General features: G+C 36.8%; 1 protein-coding gene across 5 annotated transcripts in view; it reads right to left on the reverse strand.

Annotated features, from left to right (window-relative positions):
* The window catches only part of Efcab3 (EF-hand calcium binding domain 3), a 97,450-nt gene that overhangs the window by 71,420 nt on the left and 8,123 nt on the right, over nt 1–17,907 (reverse strand). For all 5 annotated transcript variants that reach the window (XM_090349992.1, XM_090349986.1, XM_090349988.1 and 2 more), the window contains 12 exons: nt 15,281–15,385; nt 14,248–14,301; nt 12,766–12,870; nt 10,504–10,557; nt 9,604–9,708; nt 7,962–8,015; nt 7,014–7,118; nt 6,321–6,374; nt 5,514–5,618; nt 3,469–3,519; nt 1,769–1,873; nt 781–834 (listed from right to left, as the gene is read on the reverse strand). In XM_090349992.1, the coding sequence (XP_090206118.1) occupies nt 781–834; nt 1,769–1,873; nt 3,469–3,519; nt 5,514–5,618; nt 6,321–6,374; nt 7,014–7,118; nt 7,962–8,015; nt 9,604–9,708; nt 10,504–10,557; nt 12,766–12,870; nt 14,248–14,301; nt 15,281–15,385 (951 nt within the window). The remainder of the gene's footprint in view (nt 1–780; nt 835–1,768; nt 1,874–3,468; nt 3,520–5,513; nt 5,619–6,320; nt 6,375–7,013; nt 7,119–7,961; nt 8,016–9,603; nt 9,709–10,503; nt 10,558–12,765; nt 12,871–14,247; nt 14,302–15,280; nt 15,386–17,907) is intronic.

Genomic DNA, 17,907 nt, shown 5'->3' on the forward strand with positions numbered 1-17,907 from the left:
GTTAAAAATCATTGCAGCAGGAGATCAGGAGATCAGGAAAAGAACATCATATACATGTTACAAAATATAGTGATAATTCTCCTGTATAGATATTCATAACAAAGGAAACAAGATTTAACATTCATTCTTCTTTTTGTGATAGAGAGATATATGAAAAACAACATCAATATGGTGGCTCTCAAGTTTGAAACCTGTGGTAACAGCAAATGATCTCTGCAAACTTAGTAGATGTTTCAGCTATTTGAGTTACTTGGCAAAAAGATTAAAAACAAACTGGGCGCTGGTGGCTTAGGCCTGTCCAGGATGACAGGCGGCTGAGATGTGAGGATTGCAGTTTGAAGCACTGCTGGGAAGGACAGTCTGTCTCTAGTTAGTCAGCTAAAACCCAGAAGTGGAGTTATGACTCAGGTGGTGGAGCACCAGCTTTGAGCAAAAACGTTAAGCCAAAGTGTGAGTGAGGCCTTGAGTTGAAGTCCCAGTACTCAAAGCAAAAATGTTAAAATAGACCACAGTGTTTCAGAATCTGGATTCAAATCCTGGTTCTTCCCAAGTTCAGAATGTGTGACCTTAAGCAAGTGAATCAACATGACTCACCTGGGAAGTAGTGCTAAGTACTTACTTTTATATCACTGTGAGAATAAGTTAGTAGATGTAGTTAGACTAGTGTTTGGAGTTATACGCAACAGAAATGAGTTATCAGTAATAAATTAAATGGACTTTTTGAAAGAATAAACAAGCTTAAAGATATCAGTTTTACTCAATTTTATGTTTATCACTCACTGTGAAAACTCTTTAAACCACGTAGCAATCGGTTCCAATACACCTTTCCATCAGCTATAACAGAAGATATAATTAGTGTCACAGGTAAAATGATAACCGAAGTTCATAAAACTGTAGACTGGTAATTTATGAGGACAATAACATTAGATAATCTGCCTTAGAGACTCATCCAATTCCCATGTACACAGCCTTCTTAGCTTTAAGGATAAAGTCCTGGGAGCTGATGGCTAATGCTTGTAATCCTCGAGTCTCATGACGCTGCTGTTTGAGGATCATGGGTCCAAGCTAGCCCAAGCAGGAAGATCCATGAGACTCATCTCCAAAAAGCCAAAAGTGAAACTGAGGCTCAAGTAGTAGAGTACTAATCTTGTGAACAAAAAAGCTCAGAGACAGTGTCCCAGTCTTAAATTCAAGGCTGTCCCCCACCCCAGATACATATAATAAAGTGAGGTAGTGAAATTTCAGAATTTGTCCATCTTCCAATGCTTAAACTTTCTCTTTGAATTGACCCTGACTTCTTTTTTCATTATTTATGTTTATTTAAATTAGCTTACATTAGTTAGACAAAGGAAGATTTCACTGTTACATTTCCATACTAGTTTATAATATATTCCTATCATTTTTACCTCCTCATTTCCCAAACAATTTCAACAGACTTTCTTGCTAAATTTCTATAGCTGTAAACAATCTTTATTTTGTAAATGACCTGTTTTGACCATTCATCCTTTTTCAAAATTGATTTCAAGATTATTTACCCTCCATTATTGTCATTGAATTTTCTTAGTTTATTAAGAAGTTTTCAATCTCAATCCCAAAAGATTAAGCCCTACCTCATATAACAGTTTCCATGAAGGCAAGGACTTTGCCTTTAATTTTATCATCCAATAAATGTAGAATAAGTGTTCAATGATTCTGTACTTCTGCAATGATATACATACCGAAGAAACTAAATTCCCCTGAAGGCCAAAGCTGTATCAGAAATACTTACAAGTAATTGGCAGGCTCCTTAACAACTCCCAGAGTTCCTTTGGTGTGAGTTCTATTCCCATGTGTTTCAAAGCATAACCTATTTCATTTACAGCAATTTTGTTTCCTATAAAAAGACAGAAATGATGGCTAACAAAAAAGTTAACAGAAACAAATGATTTTAAGCTGTGAATTCATCTAAATTTAATTACAAAATTAAACGGTCATAATTCAGAATCAAAACTCTAATAAGATATAAAGAACAGAACTCGTGCCTTTTTTTTCTTTGGTGACAGAATCTTGCTATGTATTCTGTGGTGACCTATGACTTCATTACAGCCCAGGCTAATTTTAGCTTAAGATCTTTCTGTTTCTGTTTCCTGAATGTTAGGATTATAAGTGTACACACCCCTATGCCCTGCCTAATTTCTTTTTCTTTTTGCCAGTCCTGGGCTTGAGCTCAGGGCCTGAGCACTGTCCTTGGACTTTCTCAAGGCTAGTGCTCTTCCGCTTGAGCCTCAGCACCACTTCCGGCTTTTTTCTATGTATGTGGTACCGAGGAATCAAACCTGGCTCTTCATGCATGCTAGGCAAGCACTTTAACCACTAGGCCAAACTCCCGGCCCCTGCCTAATTTCTTACTAGAGAAAAAAAGCCCTTTTTTTGTTCTAGTACTGGGGATTTGAATTCAGGGCCTGACTATTATCTCTTAAGGTTTTTGGCTCATAGATAGCATTCTCCCATTTGAGCCACACTTTTACTGTGGGTTTTTTTTTTTTTTTTTTTTTTTTTTTTTTTTTTTTGGCTAACTGGAGATAAGAGTGTCTCAGACTTTCCTGCCTAGGCTGGCTTTAAACTGTGATCCTCAGATCTCAGCCTCCTGAGTAGCTATGATTTCAGGAGTGAGCTACTGGCACACAGAAAAAAAAATACTTTTTGAATGTTCTCGTAACAATGAGATGAGTTAACAATCAGAAACTGAAGTTATAGAGATCTAGAGTGACTTGCATTAATAACTATACAAATAAATTTGTTGTTGTTGTTGGCTGTGGGGCTTGAACTTGGGGCCTGGGTATTGTTTCTAAGTGTGACACTTGGAGTTTTCTGGTAGTTAATTGGAGATAAGAGTGTCATGAAAATGGGGACCAAGACATGAGAAAGGGTATCAATGTATGTGAAGTAATGTACCTTCTATCTGGTAAATATAATGTAACCTTTCTATTAATTACAATAAAAATATATATAAAAAAAGAGTGTCATGGACTTTCCTGTGTGGAATAGCTTTGAATTTTGATCCTTAGATCTTAGCCTGAGTAGCTAGGGTTATAGGCATGAACTACCAGCACCCAGATTTCTACAAGGTAATATTAATATGGCTTTTTAGTCTATGTAGTAAGATTATTCTAAATATTTATGTTAATATATGATCAAATATTGTGGTAACCAAGGCTTTTGGTTATTTGAGCAATGGGAAAATGATATATATTAATTTAAAAAATCCAGAAAATTACAAGGTACTATAGAAAGATAATACCTTAGTAACAATTACATAAAAAATATGTAACAAACTAATTTGTATTACTGGATGAAAGATAACAGTAGCATATCAAGAAGGTTAATATGGCTCTTGTCGGTATAATATAAATAGAAGATTTAGTAGTATAACAGTAAAAGCATTACAGCTATGCTTTACAATAATTTCCTCTTATATCTTTCACTTACCAGTATATAGCGCTACAGTTTCCATCATTTCAGTCAGTTTAACCTTTTCACCTGTAAGATAAGGTGTAAGTGAGATCTGTCATAATGACTCAGGTCCTGAAAACACATTATAATTCCTCATATTGTGGAATAAATCACCAAATTCAGAGAGTCACCCTCATTTGTCCTATGAATACACTAATTTTCATCCCCAGATGGACATGCAATTAGAGATTAAAAGTCTAAATATGATAAGCATATAGCACCGAAGAGGAAAGTCTAGACCAGTATTTCAAGTGTTATATACAATGTACGAAATTTAAAGATCACTATTTCTTTTTCATTTGGCCTTTTCCCACTGTAGGATCAAAAATCATCTGTATTTGCCTTCTTTAGTATTATAGGATTTAAAAGCAGTGTATACTATAAAATCACTATATTCATCTACCTTCAACACTGTAGCAATTACTGTTGTTTTAAAATTTACTTTATATTTTAGAGGTGATGTGCAGCAGGTTACATTTACATATATCAGTAATAAGTGTTATCTATTCCCTCATTTTTTTCCAGTCCCTCTTTCTCATCTCCATCCTTTTGACACATTTTCCTCAGATTCTGTGCCCTCCTCTACCCTCCTAGAGATGAGCATGTGAATACACTGTATATAAGGTAAAGAATACAGAGTGATCAGAAAAAGTAAAAACTAAATTAAGAAAAAAGTCCTTGTTTCCATATCTTTGGGAGTTTGTTTCTGTATGTATATTATTTTCTATACATATGAAGAGGCTCTTGGGTATTGTACCTTTGTGATTCTCCTAAGACTATCCTCTTTTTTTCTCACTGTATGTGATTATCTAGAATCCTGTGTAATTTGTCATATCCCAGTATGTTTTAGATCTAACTTCTACATAGCAGGGAGAATATGTGCCATCTGTCTCTCTTATCTTGGTTTATCTTACTTAACATGATTTGTTCTAGTTCCATCCAATTCCCTGCAAATGGCATTATTTTATTCTTTTTAATGGTCATGTAAAATTCCATTGTATATAGGTACTGCATTTGTTTCCATATCTTGGCTATTGTGAAGCAGCTACTTCCACATGCATAAATATACAGGAGCACCTTCTGTATATATCTAACTCCATGGCTATCAGATTTCTAGTATTTGAAGAGTTTTCTCACAGGGTTGGCACTGAATCAAGGTCCCCTAGGATTCATCCTCCTGAGTGGCTAGGATTACACGTATGAGCCACCAATATCTAGCTTCTCTCTCTTTTTTAGGTTTGTCAATTCCTCAGTGGTATTTGAGTTTAGGTTACAGTTGTGGATCACTGCTTAACAGATTCCTAACCTCTGATTTAAATATTATAATATGAGGTAAAAATATTTCAAAGTGAGGGCCGGGAGTTTGGCCTAGTGGTAGAGCGCTTGCCTAGCATGAACAAAGACCCAGATTTGATTCCTTGGTACTACATATATAGAAAAAAGCCAGAAGTGGTGCTGAGGCTCAAGTGGTAGAGCTCTAGCCTTGAGAAAGCCCAAGGACAGTGCTCAGGCCCTGAGCTCAAGCCCAGGACTGGCAAAAAAAAAAAAAAATGAATGTTTCTCTCTCTCCCTCTCTCTCTCTCTCCCTCCCTCCCTCCCTCCCTTTTCCTCCCTCCCCCCCTCCCTCTCCCTCTCTCCCTCTCTCCCCCTCTCCCCCTCTCCCCTCCCTCCCCTCCCCCTCTCCCCCTCCCTCCCTCTCTCTCTCTCTCTTCTCTCTCTCTTCTCTCTCTCTCTCTCTTCTCTCTCTCTCTCTCTCTCTCTCTCTTCTCTCTCTCTCTCTCTCTCTCTCTCTCTCTCTCTCTCTCTCTCTCTCGACCTGGGGATTGAACTCAGGGCCTACACACTGTCCTTGTTTTTTTTTTTTTTCTCAAGGCTGGTGGTCTGTCACTTGAGCCACAGCACTTTTTCCTTGGTATGTGGTACTGGGGAATTTGAACCTGGATCTTTGTGTATGCTAGGCAAGCACTCTACCACTAGGCCAAACACTTGGTGATTCCCCGAAGGTACTATGAAATGCTTACCATCAGTTTGCATGTTGTTCTTCAGGTCTTCCATTTCCTCATACTCCAAATCATAGCCCATGTCTTCTAAGATGCCATCCATCTTAGAGATTGAGCATTTCCCACCTTAGAAAAGAAGGAAGTAATAAAAATAGGGGCAGATAGCTAAGAAAATGTTGGCTATATTCATGCACTAAGTATAATCAGACGGAAGAAAATCTATTGCATAATAACAAAAAAACCAAAAATGCTTCACGGCTACAGACAGACATACTCTGAAAGCCAGAAATATACCAATATATTTGGCCAATCTTGCTTCAAGGGATACTCTCTATAGTTTGTAGGAAAGATATATTTAGAAAAAAAAAGATATATTTAGAAGAAAGTTAATAATATATAATTCACAAAGATGATACAAATGTAGTTTATAAATTAATATATAAATAAAATCAATGTATTCTATCAGGTATTCATATACTTTATTGATGTATTAATTAGATATACTACTTTGTTATATTATAAATTATGAATGCTTTTAGGTAAACTTGTTGAATTACAGCTAAACATCTTATCACCAGAAAGCTATAATTATTAGAGTTAAATCTAAAAGAGCAATAGGATGATCATAAATAATCTAATTTGGGCATAATGGTAAGGTTTTTTCCTTTTCATTACCATCAATTAGCTGTACAAGGGTATTTCATTTTGACATGTTCATATATGCTTACAATGTAGCTCAAACAGACTCAGGTTTCCATCATTCTCCCTCATTAATGATAAGGATTTCTGAAATTCAGATCTTGCTCTCTTATTGGGATTCTTACTCACCAGGAAACCATTTCATATGATCGAGCAATGCGCTTCTATATACATTCCCATATTCTGTAAAACAAGGCACATTTAAAATCAAATAAAAAATTAAAAAAGAGAAGAAGAATAATTTCAAATGAAGATAAAAACACTAACTTTAATTTATACTTTTACATTTTCTTGGCCTATATACCCCTTTTTAAATAAGTAAAAACATAAGACAAGAACACTCCCCCCCCAGTCTTTTTCTCCTTTCTGCAGTGTTTGGTATTGAATGTAGGGTCTCATAATATTTTAGGCAAGTCTTCTACCACTGAGCTACACTCAAGTTCAGTAGAAAAATCCTCAATGTAGGAAGTCTGTTCATTCTACATTGAAACCAATATACCTCTTCCCTTACTCTGTGTTCTTCCCTTTTCTTGTCTCTATCACTTGGTAATTCATCCTGTTTCTTCTTGCCATACTCAAACTTTATTTACCTCATGATAATGGTGCTGTTAATGGAAGAACTCAGGGTCAGAGATCTAGCCTCTCAAGATAGTAAGTGTCAAAGCATAATGTCTGTACACTTAAAGGTTAATAATTTTTTCTAGATTTTGATAGGAAGTCACAGAGATTGATTTTTGGAATAATCTCTCCCTAAAGTCCTAACTAGCATACAGATACATACCAGTGACTACAGCAACTTTCAGTAACTGCATAAGTACTTACCAGTAACTGGCAAGGTTTTCAGCAGCTCTTCATATTCTCTGTCTGTGAGCTCTATCCCCACGTTTCTCAGCACCTTTTGTGCATATTTGGCTTCAAATTCTCCTCCTTTATGAAAAAAAGAAAGGTGTGTGTGTGGGGGGGGGGTTGTGAAAGTGGGAACTGTCTGACTCCAAATGATCAAAACTAAGCTTATCTTTAATTTTCAGATGTCCTTATTCTTAAAGAAATGTCCATTTATAACAGTCTAAATAATTTCAGAGACATTGACCCAATGCATTGGAAAGAGATATACAGTATATAGAAGGCTCAGTTATCTAAGTATGCATATGCTTGTTATTACTACATAAAATTTGTTACTCTGTTTTGACTGAATTATTAGCTAAGTTATTCATGGTGACCATATTGTTTGCATTCCTGTTTTAGAGTAAGTTTACTAGATTACAGTAGGTGTTAAGGATGCATTTTGAATGAATGAAACAGGCATGTTGCCTAAATCCTGGTGATATGCACCATAAAATAAAAACGAGGTGTCAGAACATTTAGACAACTTGATTATTGTGTGTGTGTGTTTTATGCTGCTCCTTGAACTCAGGGTCTAGGTGCTGACCTTTAACTTTTTGTTTTGCTCACGGCTAGCATTCTATTATTTGAGCCACATCTTTACTTCTGGCTTGTTTTTGGTAGTTAGTTGGACATAGGGGCCTCACAGACTTTCCCGCCTTAGCTGGCTTCACTCTACAATCCTCAGATCTCAGTCTTCTGAGTAGCTAAGGTTATAGATGTGATCCACTTATGCTTATCCTAGACAACTTATAGAAATTCATAACAACAAGCTTTAATGTTGAAGTTAAATCAATGACGGGATAAGAAATTTTAAATTTAAATATTTATGGAATATGAAGCGGTTGTACTAGAGTTTACATCTTTTCAAGGAAATTTTTTTCTCACCTGTGAATTTATTTATTTCTTGTAGCAGTTTATATACATCAGTCTTCCCAGAATCTAAAACATAAGCCATAATTAGACATACATAATGGTCTACTGATTCACAAAGGTTTTTCAGTAGTTTTTTCTTAATGATTTGTCCTTTTTTTTTTTTGCCAGTCCTGGGCCTAGAACTCAGTGCCTGAGCACTGTCCTTGGGCTTTCTCAAGGCTAGAGCTCTACCACTTGAGCCACAGCACCACTTCTGGCTTTTTTTCTATGTATGTGGTACCAAGGAATCGAACCCAGGTCTTCGTGCATGCTAGGCAAGCACTCTACCACTAGGCCAAACTCCCAGCCCTTCCTTAATGATTTGTTTTGAATTATAGCTTAATGACACACACAAAGATGAACTAGGGAAATTTACTTTCTATGTTATTCTAACTATTCTCTCTCCTTTTCAAGACTTCAGCTTCTTCAGACATCTCCCAGTTCAGGCTTCTAGTGTTTACCCTGTCTACTACCAGGTTCCTAGAAACAATTTCTGTTTGAAAAATTAACCTTTTTGCCCATTCAACATTACTCTATACAAATACCCTTTAGTAGTTAGTTTAATCTGTTGTAACTTTTTTCCTAACAGATATATTCATTATATACTCAGATTGTAATTTAAATCAATATTTTTTTATTCTGCTTCATATTAAGACATAGCAACTAGCATAAAGCAACTAGTATAAAGCTTGTACGTGACAGTCCATTTCCCTGTGCTGTTTCATTCCCTGGGAATGAACCCAGGGTCTCACTCATGCTAGCAACTACTACTACAGAACAACATTAGCTAAGCATTAGTGGCTCAGGCCTATAATTCTAGCCACTCAGGAGGTTGTGATCTGTGGATCAAGTCCAAAGGCAGCCTGGGAAGAAAAATCTGAGTCTCTTGTCTCCAATTAACCAACAAAAAGCCAGAAGTGTAACTGTTGCTTAAATGGTAGAGCGCTAGCTAATTCTGAATAAAAAAACTTCAAGGATATCCCATAAGGCTCTACATTCAAGCTCTAGGACCAGCACAAAAGCAAACAAAGACCCCAAAACAAAACTGCACAACAACAAGAAAAATAAGGTTTGATTACCAAGAAATGGAGAGAAGAAATATTTCCTGTTCCCCAGGGAACAGGAGTGAAAGGGTATCAAGTATGTGAATTAATGCACCTTTTATCTGGCAAATATCATGTAACCCTTTTATTAATTACAATAAAAATATCAAAAAAAGACTCTGGAAGTCTATCTTTAAAAGGTTGAAATACTGGAAAGAATATTAATGAGCCAGTGCCAAGATACAGGAAAAAAGGATTTGAAGTCTGTATGCTAAGGTTGAGGAATATACAAAGGGTTGATAGGACTTTTAAAGTACATTGAAATGATAATCTGAACTTAGTAACTTTTTCTGTAACAAGTTGTCCTCTTTTCAGCTTCTGAGAACATATACCACATACCCTGATGCTAATAAAAAGACACTAAATATGAATGTGCTCAGCTTGGACTGGGTTCTTTTCTAAGACTGAAAAAGTTACACTGTCCTTGAAACAAATCTAGCTCCACACTAACACTAAATAAACCTGTAAGTCTGAATTACCCTAAAAGGTTTAGAAATATATATTGTACTTACCATCAACTGGTAGATTTTTTACCAAATCTTTAAGTAGTGCATCTGGGATCTTGATTTCCATGTGTTTTAAAATGTTTTCCACATTATTTATATCAATTTTAGCACCTAAGAATCAGAAACAAAGGAAATATAATAATTTCCCTGAACAAGAATTAACTTCAGTTAACACATACCATGCATGGTTCTACCTAAAATGCCAGAATCACAATTTTCAAGTCCACAAAAGTAAACAAAATAGACAGAGTCATAAGCTCTTACTTGCTCTTTAGATATGCATTCCAAGTATGAATTCACTTCTCAATGAATTACAATAGTAGAAAAAATTAAAACTGGGGCCAGGAGTTTGGCCTAGTGGGATAATGCTTGCCTAATATCCACAAAGACCTGGGTTCGATTCCTCAGTACCACATACATAAAAAAAGCCAGAAATGGTTCTGTGGCTCAAGTGGTAGAGCTCTAGCCTTGAGAAAGCCCAAGGATAGGGTTCAGGCCCTGAGTACAAGCCAAGGACTGGCAAATTTTTTTTTAAACTTTCTAGTAAACGGGTCTTAAATGTTTAGTTTAGTTCCTTTAGTTAATAAGATGTGCAGAACAAGTTCCAATTATTTATTTAATACTATCTATGAAAAGACATGTGTGCATGCATGAGTGTGTGTGTGCAGGGGAAGGTACCATCAACCCCAAAGGGCCAGATTTAAATTTTCTTTCCAACTAAAATCCAATCCTACCTGTAAAAAACAAAACAAAACAAAAACTATTTGGAAGTACAGTAATATCAGAAGATTACCATAGGTATAGAATTAGTGTGGGAGGCAGTAAGACCCACAAGAGATAACTAAATAATAATACGTATGTAAAGTACAAGAATTCTATTTATCTTTCTTCTATTATGCTTCCTACCTTTGTAAGATTTTACACCATCAAATAGTCGATTTTCAAATGTATAGCCATCATCTGTAAATAAAAGGCACAGTATAGATCAAAGTAATACAGAAATTCAGATACATTTGTATAGGTATTTTCATGATTTACATGAGAAACAACCCAAGAGTTGTGAAACAGCTATGTCTGATTGTAATTATTTAATAATTTGTGATAAATGCCATAAAGGAACAAGAACACTTCCTCACCTTTTTTTCCCCCCGACCTTTCCTTCTTTTTTCTACTCTTATTCCTATCTATTCACACTTTCCTTACATCTCTCAGTTTAATTTTTGTTCTAAAGGTGGAACCCAACAAATACAAAAATCTATATCTAGTGACAGTGATTCAAGAAAATAGAATTTACTGATTCTCAAAAAATGAACTATAGGGGCCAAGAGTTTGGCCTACTGGTAGAGTGCTTGCTGGGAATGCACGAAGCCCTGGGTTTGATTCCTCGGAACCACATGCAGAAAAAGCCAGAAGTGGTACTGGGGCTCATGTGGCAGAGTGCTAGCCTTGAGCAAAAAATGTCCAAGGACAGTGCTCAAGCCCCGGGACTGACAAAAAAAGAGCAAACTATAATTCGAAGAAAGAACTAGGTTAGCCATCACATTATTTTTTTTAAAGTAGGATGTCTAGTAAGTATATAGAGGCTATATATATATATATCACATAATACACTATAGGTATATGTACTTATTATGAAACTATAGCTATCATGGGGCAAGGAGTTTGGCCTAGTGGTTAAAGTGCTTGCCTAGCATGCATGAAGACCCGGGTTCGATTCCTTGGTACCACATACATAGAAAAAAGTCGGAAGTGGTGCTGAGGCTCAAGTGGTAGAGCTCTAGCCTTGAGAAAGTCCAAGGACAGTGCTCAGGCCCTGAGCTCAAGCCCAGGACTGGCAAAAAAAAAAAAAGAAACCACAAAAAAAACAAAAGAAAAAAATATGAAGATATGTATATGGGTATGTGTGATCTCATAAAGTAGGAGACATCTACAAATATCTGTAGATAGCTATAGTTTCTTTCTTTTTTTTTTTTGCCAGTCCTGGGCTTGAGCTCAGGGCCTGAGCACTGTCCTTGGACTTTCTCAAGGCTAGAGCTCTACCACTTGAGCCTCAGCACCACTTCCGACTTTTTTCTGTGTATGTGGTACCGAGGAATCGAACCCGGATCTTCATGCATGCTAGGCAAGCACTTTAACCACTAGGCCAAACTCCCGGCCCCTCTTTTTTTTTTTTTTTTTTTTGCCAGTCCTGGGACTTGAACTCAAGGCCTAGGCACTGTCCTTGGGCTTTGTCAAGGTTAGCACTCTACCACTTGAGCCACAACACCACTCCTATCTTTTTCTGTGTATATGGTACCAAGGAATGGACCTAGGGCTTCATGCATTCTAGGCAAGCACTCTATCACTAGGCCACACTCCCTGCCCATTTTTTTTTGATAGTTCTCAGGTCTGAACTCAAGGCCTGAGCACTGTCCTTGGGCTTTCTCAAGGTTGGCTCTCTACCACTTGAGCCACAGCACCACTTCTGGCTTTTTCTGTATATGTGGTACTGAGGAATTGAATCCAGGTCTTTGTGCATGCTAGGCAAGCATTCTACCACTAGGCCAAACTCTCAGCCTTTCCTGCCAATATTTTTCTTTCTCTTATCCCTGAAGTTTGAACTCAGGATCACTATCACTGGAACCACCTTCCCTGCCTTTCTAAAAAATATTTAAAAAATACTTGTTTGTTTGTTTGTTTGTCAGTCCTAGGGCTTGACCTCTGTGCCTGGGCTCCATTTTTTGAAGACTAGTGCTCTACCACTTGAGCCATAGCACCACTTCCAGCCTTTTCTATGTATGTGATACCAAGGAATCGAACCCAGGGCTTCCTGCATGCTAGGCAAGCACTCTACCTCTAGGCTATGTTCTCAGGCCCTCCTGCTTTTTATTATTGTTATTCTTAATTATTGAGTACAGTCTTGTGTTTAAACCTGGACTGTTCGTACCTGCAGTCTTCTTTTTACATGTCCATGATGATGGAGTTGTGCCTCCATGTCCAACTTCCATTGGTAGAGATTATTGTTTCACAACTTTTTACCTGGCTTGGCCTCACCCTGTGATGCTTCTGACCCCTGCCCCTTGAGAAGCTAGGGCTATAGGTATGAGTCATTGCATCTAGCCTAGTTTTTAAAAAGTTGTCATAATATGCAATTTGGACCTCCTTAAACACTCTAATTGTAATGCTCACCGTCAACGTCTAGATTTTGTACCAGTTCTGAGCATTTATTAGGAGGCAATTCAATTCCAATGTCTTCCAGAATATTTTTCACATCTTTGACATTAACTTTTTCTCCTTGAATAAACAGAAATGGTTTAATTAAAACTATATACTCAAAAAATGAAAGAAAATTGCCCATACTTTTACAGTACTACCTCTGATTCCTTGATTAAAAAATAAAGGCAGAAGACACGGCCAGAAGAATACCAACAATGGGAAGAAAATTAGAATTGCTTCTTTGACCTAGTGGAAAAAAAGCATATCTAGGGGCACAACTTTTAGTGTTCCAAAAATTAGAATGTTATAGAAACTAGTTTAATAGTGAATCAGTTTTGTTTTTGCAAAATTATTGGATTTAAGGATTTTCTTCATCTTTATTTCAACATTTACTGAGGTGATCAACATCAGGAGTGAATAAACTTTTCCCATACAGGATCACTCAGAAATATTATAGGCTCTGCAGGCCATCTGCTTTCCCTAGCACATACTCAACTCTGTGATAGCACCAAAGTAGTGTTATTATATAATTATGTAACTGCATCCCCATTAATAAAACCAGCTGTAAAGTAGTATTTGGTCTCAATATTCTTTAACAATAGAAGGTTCATCTGTTAGCAAAAACGGAATAAACTACACAGCAAGCAACTCTAAAATCTTAACTGACACAATTTTCAGAAAAAGAGAAAGTTATAGAAGTTGATAGTATTTTCATACAAATAATGAAAAATAAAAATTACTATCACACAGGCAACAAACTTTTTCAAAGGAGAACAAACAATATAAAGTTCAGGAAAGTGCCGGGCACTGTGGCTCACGCCTGTAATCCTAGCTACTCAGGAGGCTGAGATCTGAGGATCAATGTTCAAAGCCAGCCCAGGCACAAAAGAACCTGAGACTCTTATCTCCACTTAACCCCTAGAAAACGGGAAGTGGGACTTGGCGCAAGTGTACAGTGGTAGCCTTGAACTGAAGAGCTCAGGGACAGTGCCCAGGCCGAGTTCAAGCCCCATGACCGCCTCCCCCCCCCCTACAAATTCAGGACAGTGTTATTTCTAAGAGTAAAGGAGCAAGATGATAGTACTCATGATGTAATATAATAACACTAGAAATATTCTAGTTTTTTTTGTTGTTGTTTATTTTGCCAGTCCTGGGCTTGAGCTCAGGGCCTAAGCACTGTCCTTGGACTTTCTCAAGGCTAGAGCTCTACTACTTGAGCCTCAGCATTACTTCCGGCTTTTTTTTTCATATGTATGTGGTACCTAGGAATTGAACTGGGGTTTTCATGCATACTAGGCAAACACTCTAAACTAGGCCAAACTCCTGGCCCATCTAGTTATTTTTGATTGGTGGAGTCAAGAGTTTAATTATTCAGGAATACTATGCTCCTGAATTTATGCATTTACTAAAAGATTGGGGAAATATTAAAGAAATTAGTATTTTAAAATAACTTGCCTGTTATTCTATTCACGTCATTGATCACATTTTTCAGAGAAACATTTCCATCAGCTGTAATATGAAAGATAATTTGGACAATCATTGTAGAAACTAGTTCTATTATGTTTCTAATTATATCTAGCAATAATTACAAACTAGGATTCAATGAAACTCTTTGAATCTTGTTGAATTATTTTTGTTATACTGACATTTATATTTCCTTATTTGAGAGTCTGATTCCTTATTAAGGTAAGAAGGACCACACATTTCCACTCATGTTCTTTGACCACAGGGTTTGACTATAACAAGTGTACTCTATCTCCAGTGCTTGGACTTCAGATGCTTTCTTGTAAGCATGGTAAAAAATATCCTTCATAAGATCTGTTCTTATTTTTGTGAACCTAAAACTTAACTCTTAGCGAGACATTTTCTATCTCCCCTATGTTACTGCTTTCCTGTACTGTTTCCAACTTCTGTGTCTCAAAAAGTTGTAGTGGCTTATTATTGTTTGATGCCTTCAGAAATATTAATGATGTTCTACCACTCTTTACTATGGATACTTTTCTCTCAGTTATTTCTGGGTGTCTTTACTGTCTCTTCATTCATTCTTCATTGTTTCTTTCATTCTCCCTCATTTGTCCTGTCTTTTTGTCTAATGACAGTTGTGAATATTCCCTTTTAGTATAGTCAAGCAGGACAATAACATCAGATAGATAAAAATAAAAAGATAGTCCAAGCCTTTCTCTAATAAAAATGTCCTAAATGATTTAAATCAGCCTAGTTTTAGAATTTTTTTCCTGTCTTGGGGCTTCACCTCTGGTCTGGGTACTGTCCCTGAGCCTCTTTGTTCTCAAGGCTAGTACTCTACCACTTGAGCCATAGTGACACTGCTGGTTTTTCTGAGTAGTTTATTGGAGATAAAAGTCTCACAGACTTTCCTGCCCAGGCTGGCTTCAAATTGAGATTCCTCAGATCTCAGCCTTCCTAGTACCAAACCCTAAAGATTCTAAGTTTTCTACTCAAAGGCAAAATAGTGATTCACAATACTCACCGTCAACAGACTGCTGTTGTATCAGATTTTTCAATTCCTTATTTTTAAGATGGATCTCCATGCTCCCTAGAACCTGGTTCAGGTTGTTGACATTGACCTTCCCTCCTTAAGAAAAAGACAGAGATATTAGAAAACACAGTAAAGACATAATGTGAAAAACACATATGCCGTTAAATTAACTTTCTATGGGCCTGGCTGCTGGTGAGATTTAACTGAAATTACATTATTGGAAAATGGTTCTGTAATTCTTTAATTAAAATGTTGTAACTGCTAGTTTAGCAATTTTACTTTTCACAAAAAAGTTATGCCAAAGAGGAAGAGTAAATGGTTATTATATATATACATATATATATATATATATAAAACCTAGGAACAAAAAACTCACACGTTAAATATCTAATGGCAGGGTATTATTAAGTAACAAATATTGTTTTATTGCTTGCTGGCACCAGAATTTGAACTCAAGACCTCAGAATTGCTTGCTTACTTGCTCAGCAGATGCGCCACCACTTAAGCTACACCTCTAGCCGACAAATGTACTTTTTTTTTTTTTTTTTTTTTTTTTTTGCCAGTCCTGGGCTTGAGCTCAGGGCCTGAACACTGTCCTTGGACTTTCTCAAGGCTAGAGCTCTACCACTTGAGCCTCAGCACCACTTCCGGCTTTTTGCTATGTATGTGGTACCGAGGAATCGAACCCGGGTCTTCATGCATGCTAGGCAAGCACTTTAACCACTGGGCCAAACTCCCGGCCCCCGACAAATGTACTTTTATTTCATAGAAAATGATGTAGCTACAATCATTTACAACAGATAGTTAACACAGGAAAAGCTGCCTTTTGGTGGAGTAGAGTTATATAATCACTTAACTTATACTAATTAAAATCACTTGTCTAGCAAAGATAAGTAGGAAATGAAGGAAATAAACAATGCCTGTCATTTTCCTTGCCATTCTACAGATGGCAGGCATATTAAGTAGAGCAAATCTCAGGTAGATATCAATTTATTTATTTCTAAATTTCATTGCAAAGTGATATACAAAGAGGTTAGAGTTACATAAGTCGGGTACATTTCCTTTTGAACAGTGTCTCTTTCTCCTTTATTCTCTCCTAGTTGTCCCTCTCTACTTCTCTCCCCTCAAGTTGTATACTTCATTTCCAAAATACTGTCTAAGTGGCTTTCACTGCTGAATTACTTCACCCTTTGTTCCACCATTTCTGTGCTTCTTCCCCTCCCCAAATCAGATAAACTCTCTCTCTCTCTTTCTCTCTCTCTCTATATATACATATATATATTTAAATTATATATATACATAAATTTTTTACTCCAACAGATCATGAACATCTTAATTTAATGTGATCCTAATATTAGAAATATTTTTGTGTGTCATGACCTATTCAAGCCAATTGTTACTTTACTTAATTGCTCAGCCATAGGCATAACAATCATTTCCAACAGTGGAAGAAAGTAACTATGTTAAATTTATTAAGCTTTGTAGGTGGGTGTTTTTTTTTCATGTAAACTTCCAGTGAGATTTCAAAGCATTTTTGTCTGTGTGAGATTTTGATTTTTTTGGCCAGTCCTGGTGCTTAAACTCAGGGCCTGGTCACAGTCCTTGAGCTTGTCAAGACTAACATTCTATCACTTGAGCCACAGCACCACTTTTGGCTTTTTTCTGTGTATGTGATACCAAGGAATTGAACCTGGGGCTTCGTGCATGCTAGGCAAGCACTCCACCACTAAGCCACACACAAGCCAGGTTTTTGTTTTTTGAATTTTTAAAATTATAATTAATAAAGGGGTTACAGTTATATCAGCTAGATAGAAGGTGCATTACTTCTCACACATTGATAACTCCTCCCTTCTCATGCTTTTGTCCCCATTTCCCTCCCCTAACCCTCCCCTCATCTTGTTTTCCCCCCTTCCCTTTCCTATTTCAAATAAACAAATAAATGTATATATAATATACCAGATAACAAGGTCAGATACTGTAAAAATATGAGATTGACCAAGGGGCAACAAAAGAGATGAGAAATAACATAGGACATTAAGAACTTGTTTCCATATCCTGGAGGTCCTTTTGTTTGGCCTCATCTGATATGGCCTTATGTATCTAGGTTTTCCACTATTGTAATCCTCTGGTAGAAGAGTCCAAGGTTTGTATTAATTATTACAAATAAGGGAAACCATTGAGCCTATGTTCCTTTGGGTCTGGCTTACTTCACTTAATATGGTTTTTTCCAAGTCTTTCCATTTCCTTACAAATGGGGCAATGTCATTCTTTCTGATGGCAGCATTGAATTCCATTGTGTATAAATATCACATCTTCTTGATCCAATGATCTACTGAAGGGCAGCTTTGCTATGGTAAATACTACTGCAATGAACATCGTTGTGCTAGTTGGTTTAGTATGCCCTTGTTTCTGGACGATTGGATAAAGGCCAACTGGAATTGCTGGGTCATAGGGGAGCTCCTATGTTTATTCTTGTGAAGAACCGCCATACTGCTTTCCATAGTGGTTGAACGAGTTTATACTCCCACCAACAGTGTAGTAGTGATCCTTCCTGGTCACATCCCCACCAGCATCTGTTGTTATTAGATTTCTTGATCATGGCCATTCTAACCAGAGTG

This window comes from Megascapheus bottae, chromosome 17, assembly GCF_031878675.1.
Source record: "Megascapheus bottae isolate mThoBot1 chromosome 17, mThoBot2.hap1, whole genome shotgun sequence".
NCBI classification, from domain to species: domain Eukaryota; kingdom Metazoa; phylum Chordata; class Mammalia; order Rodentia; family Geomyidae; genus Megascapheus; species Megascapheus bottae.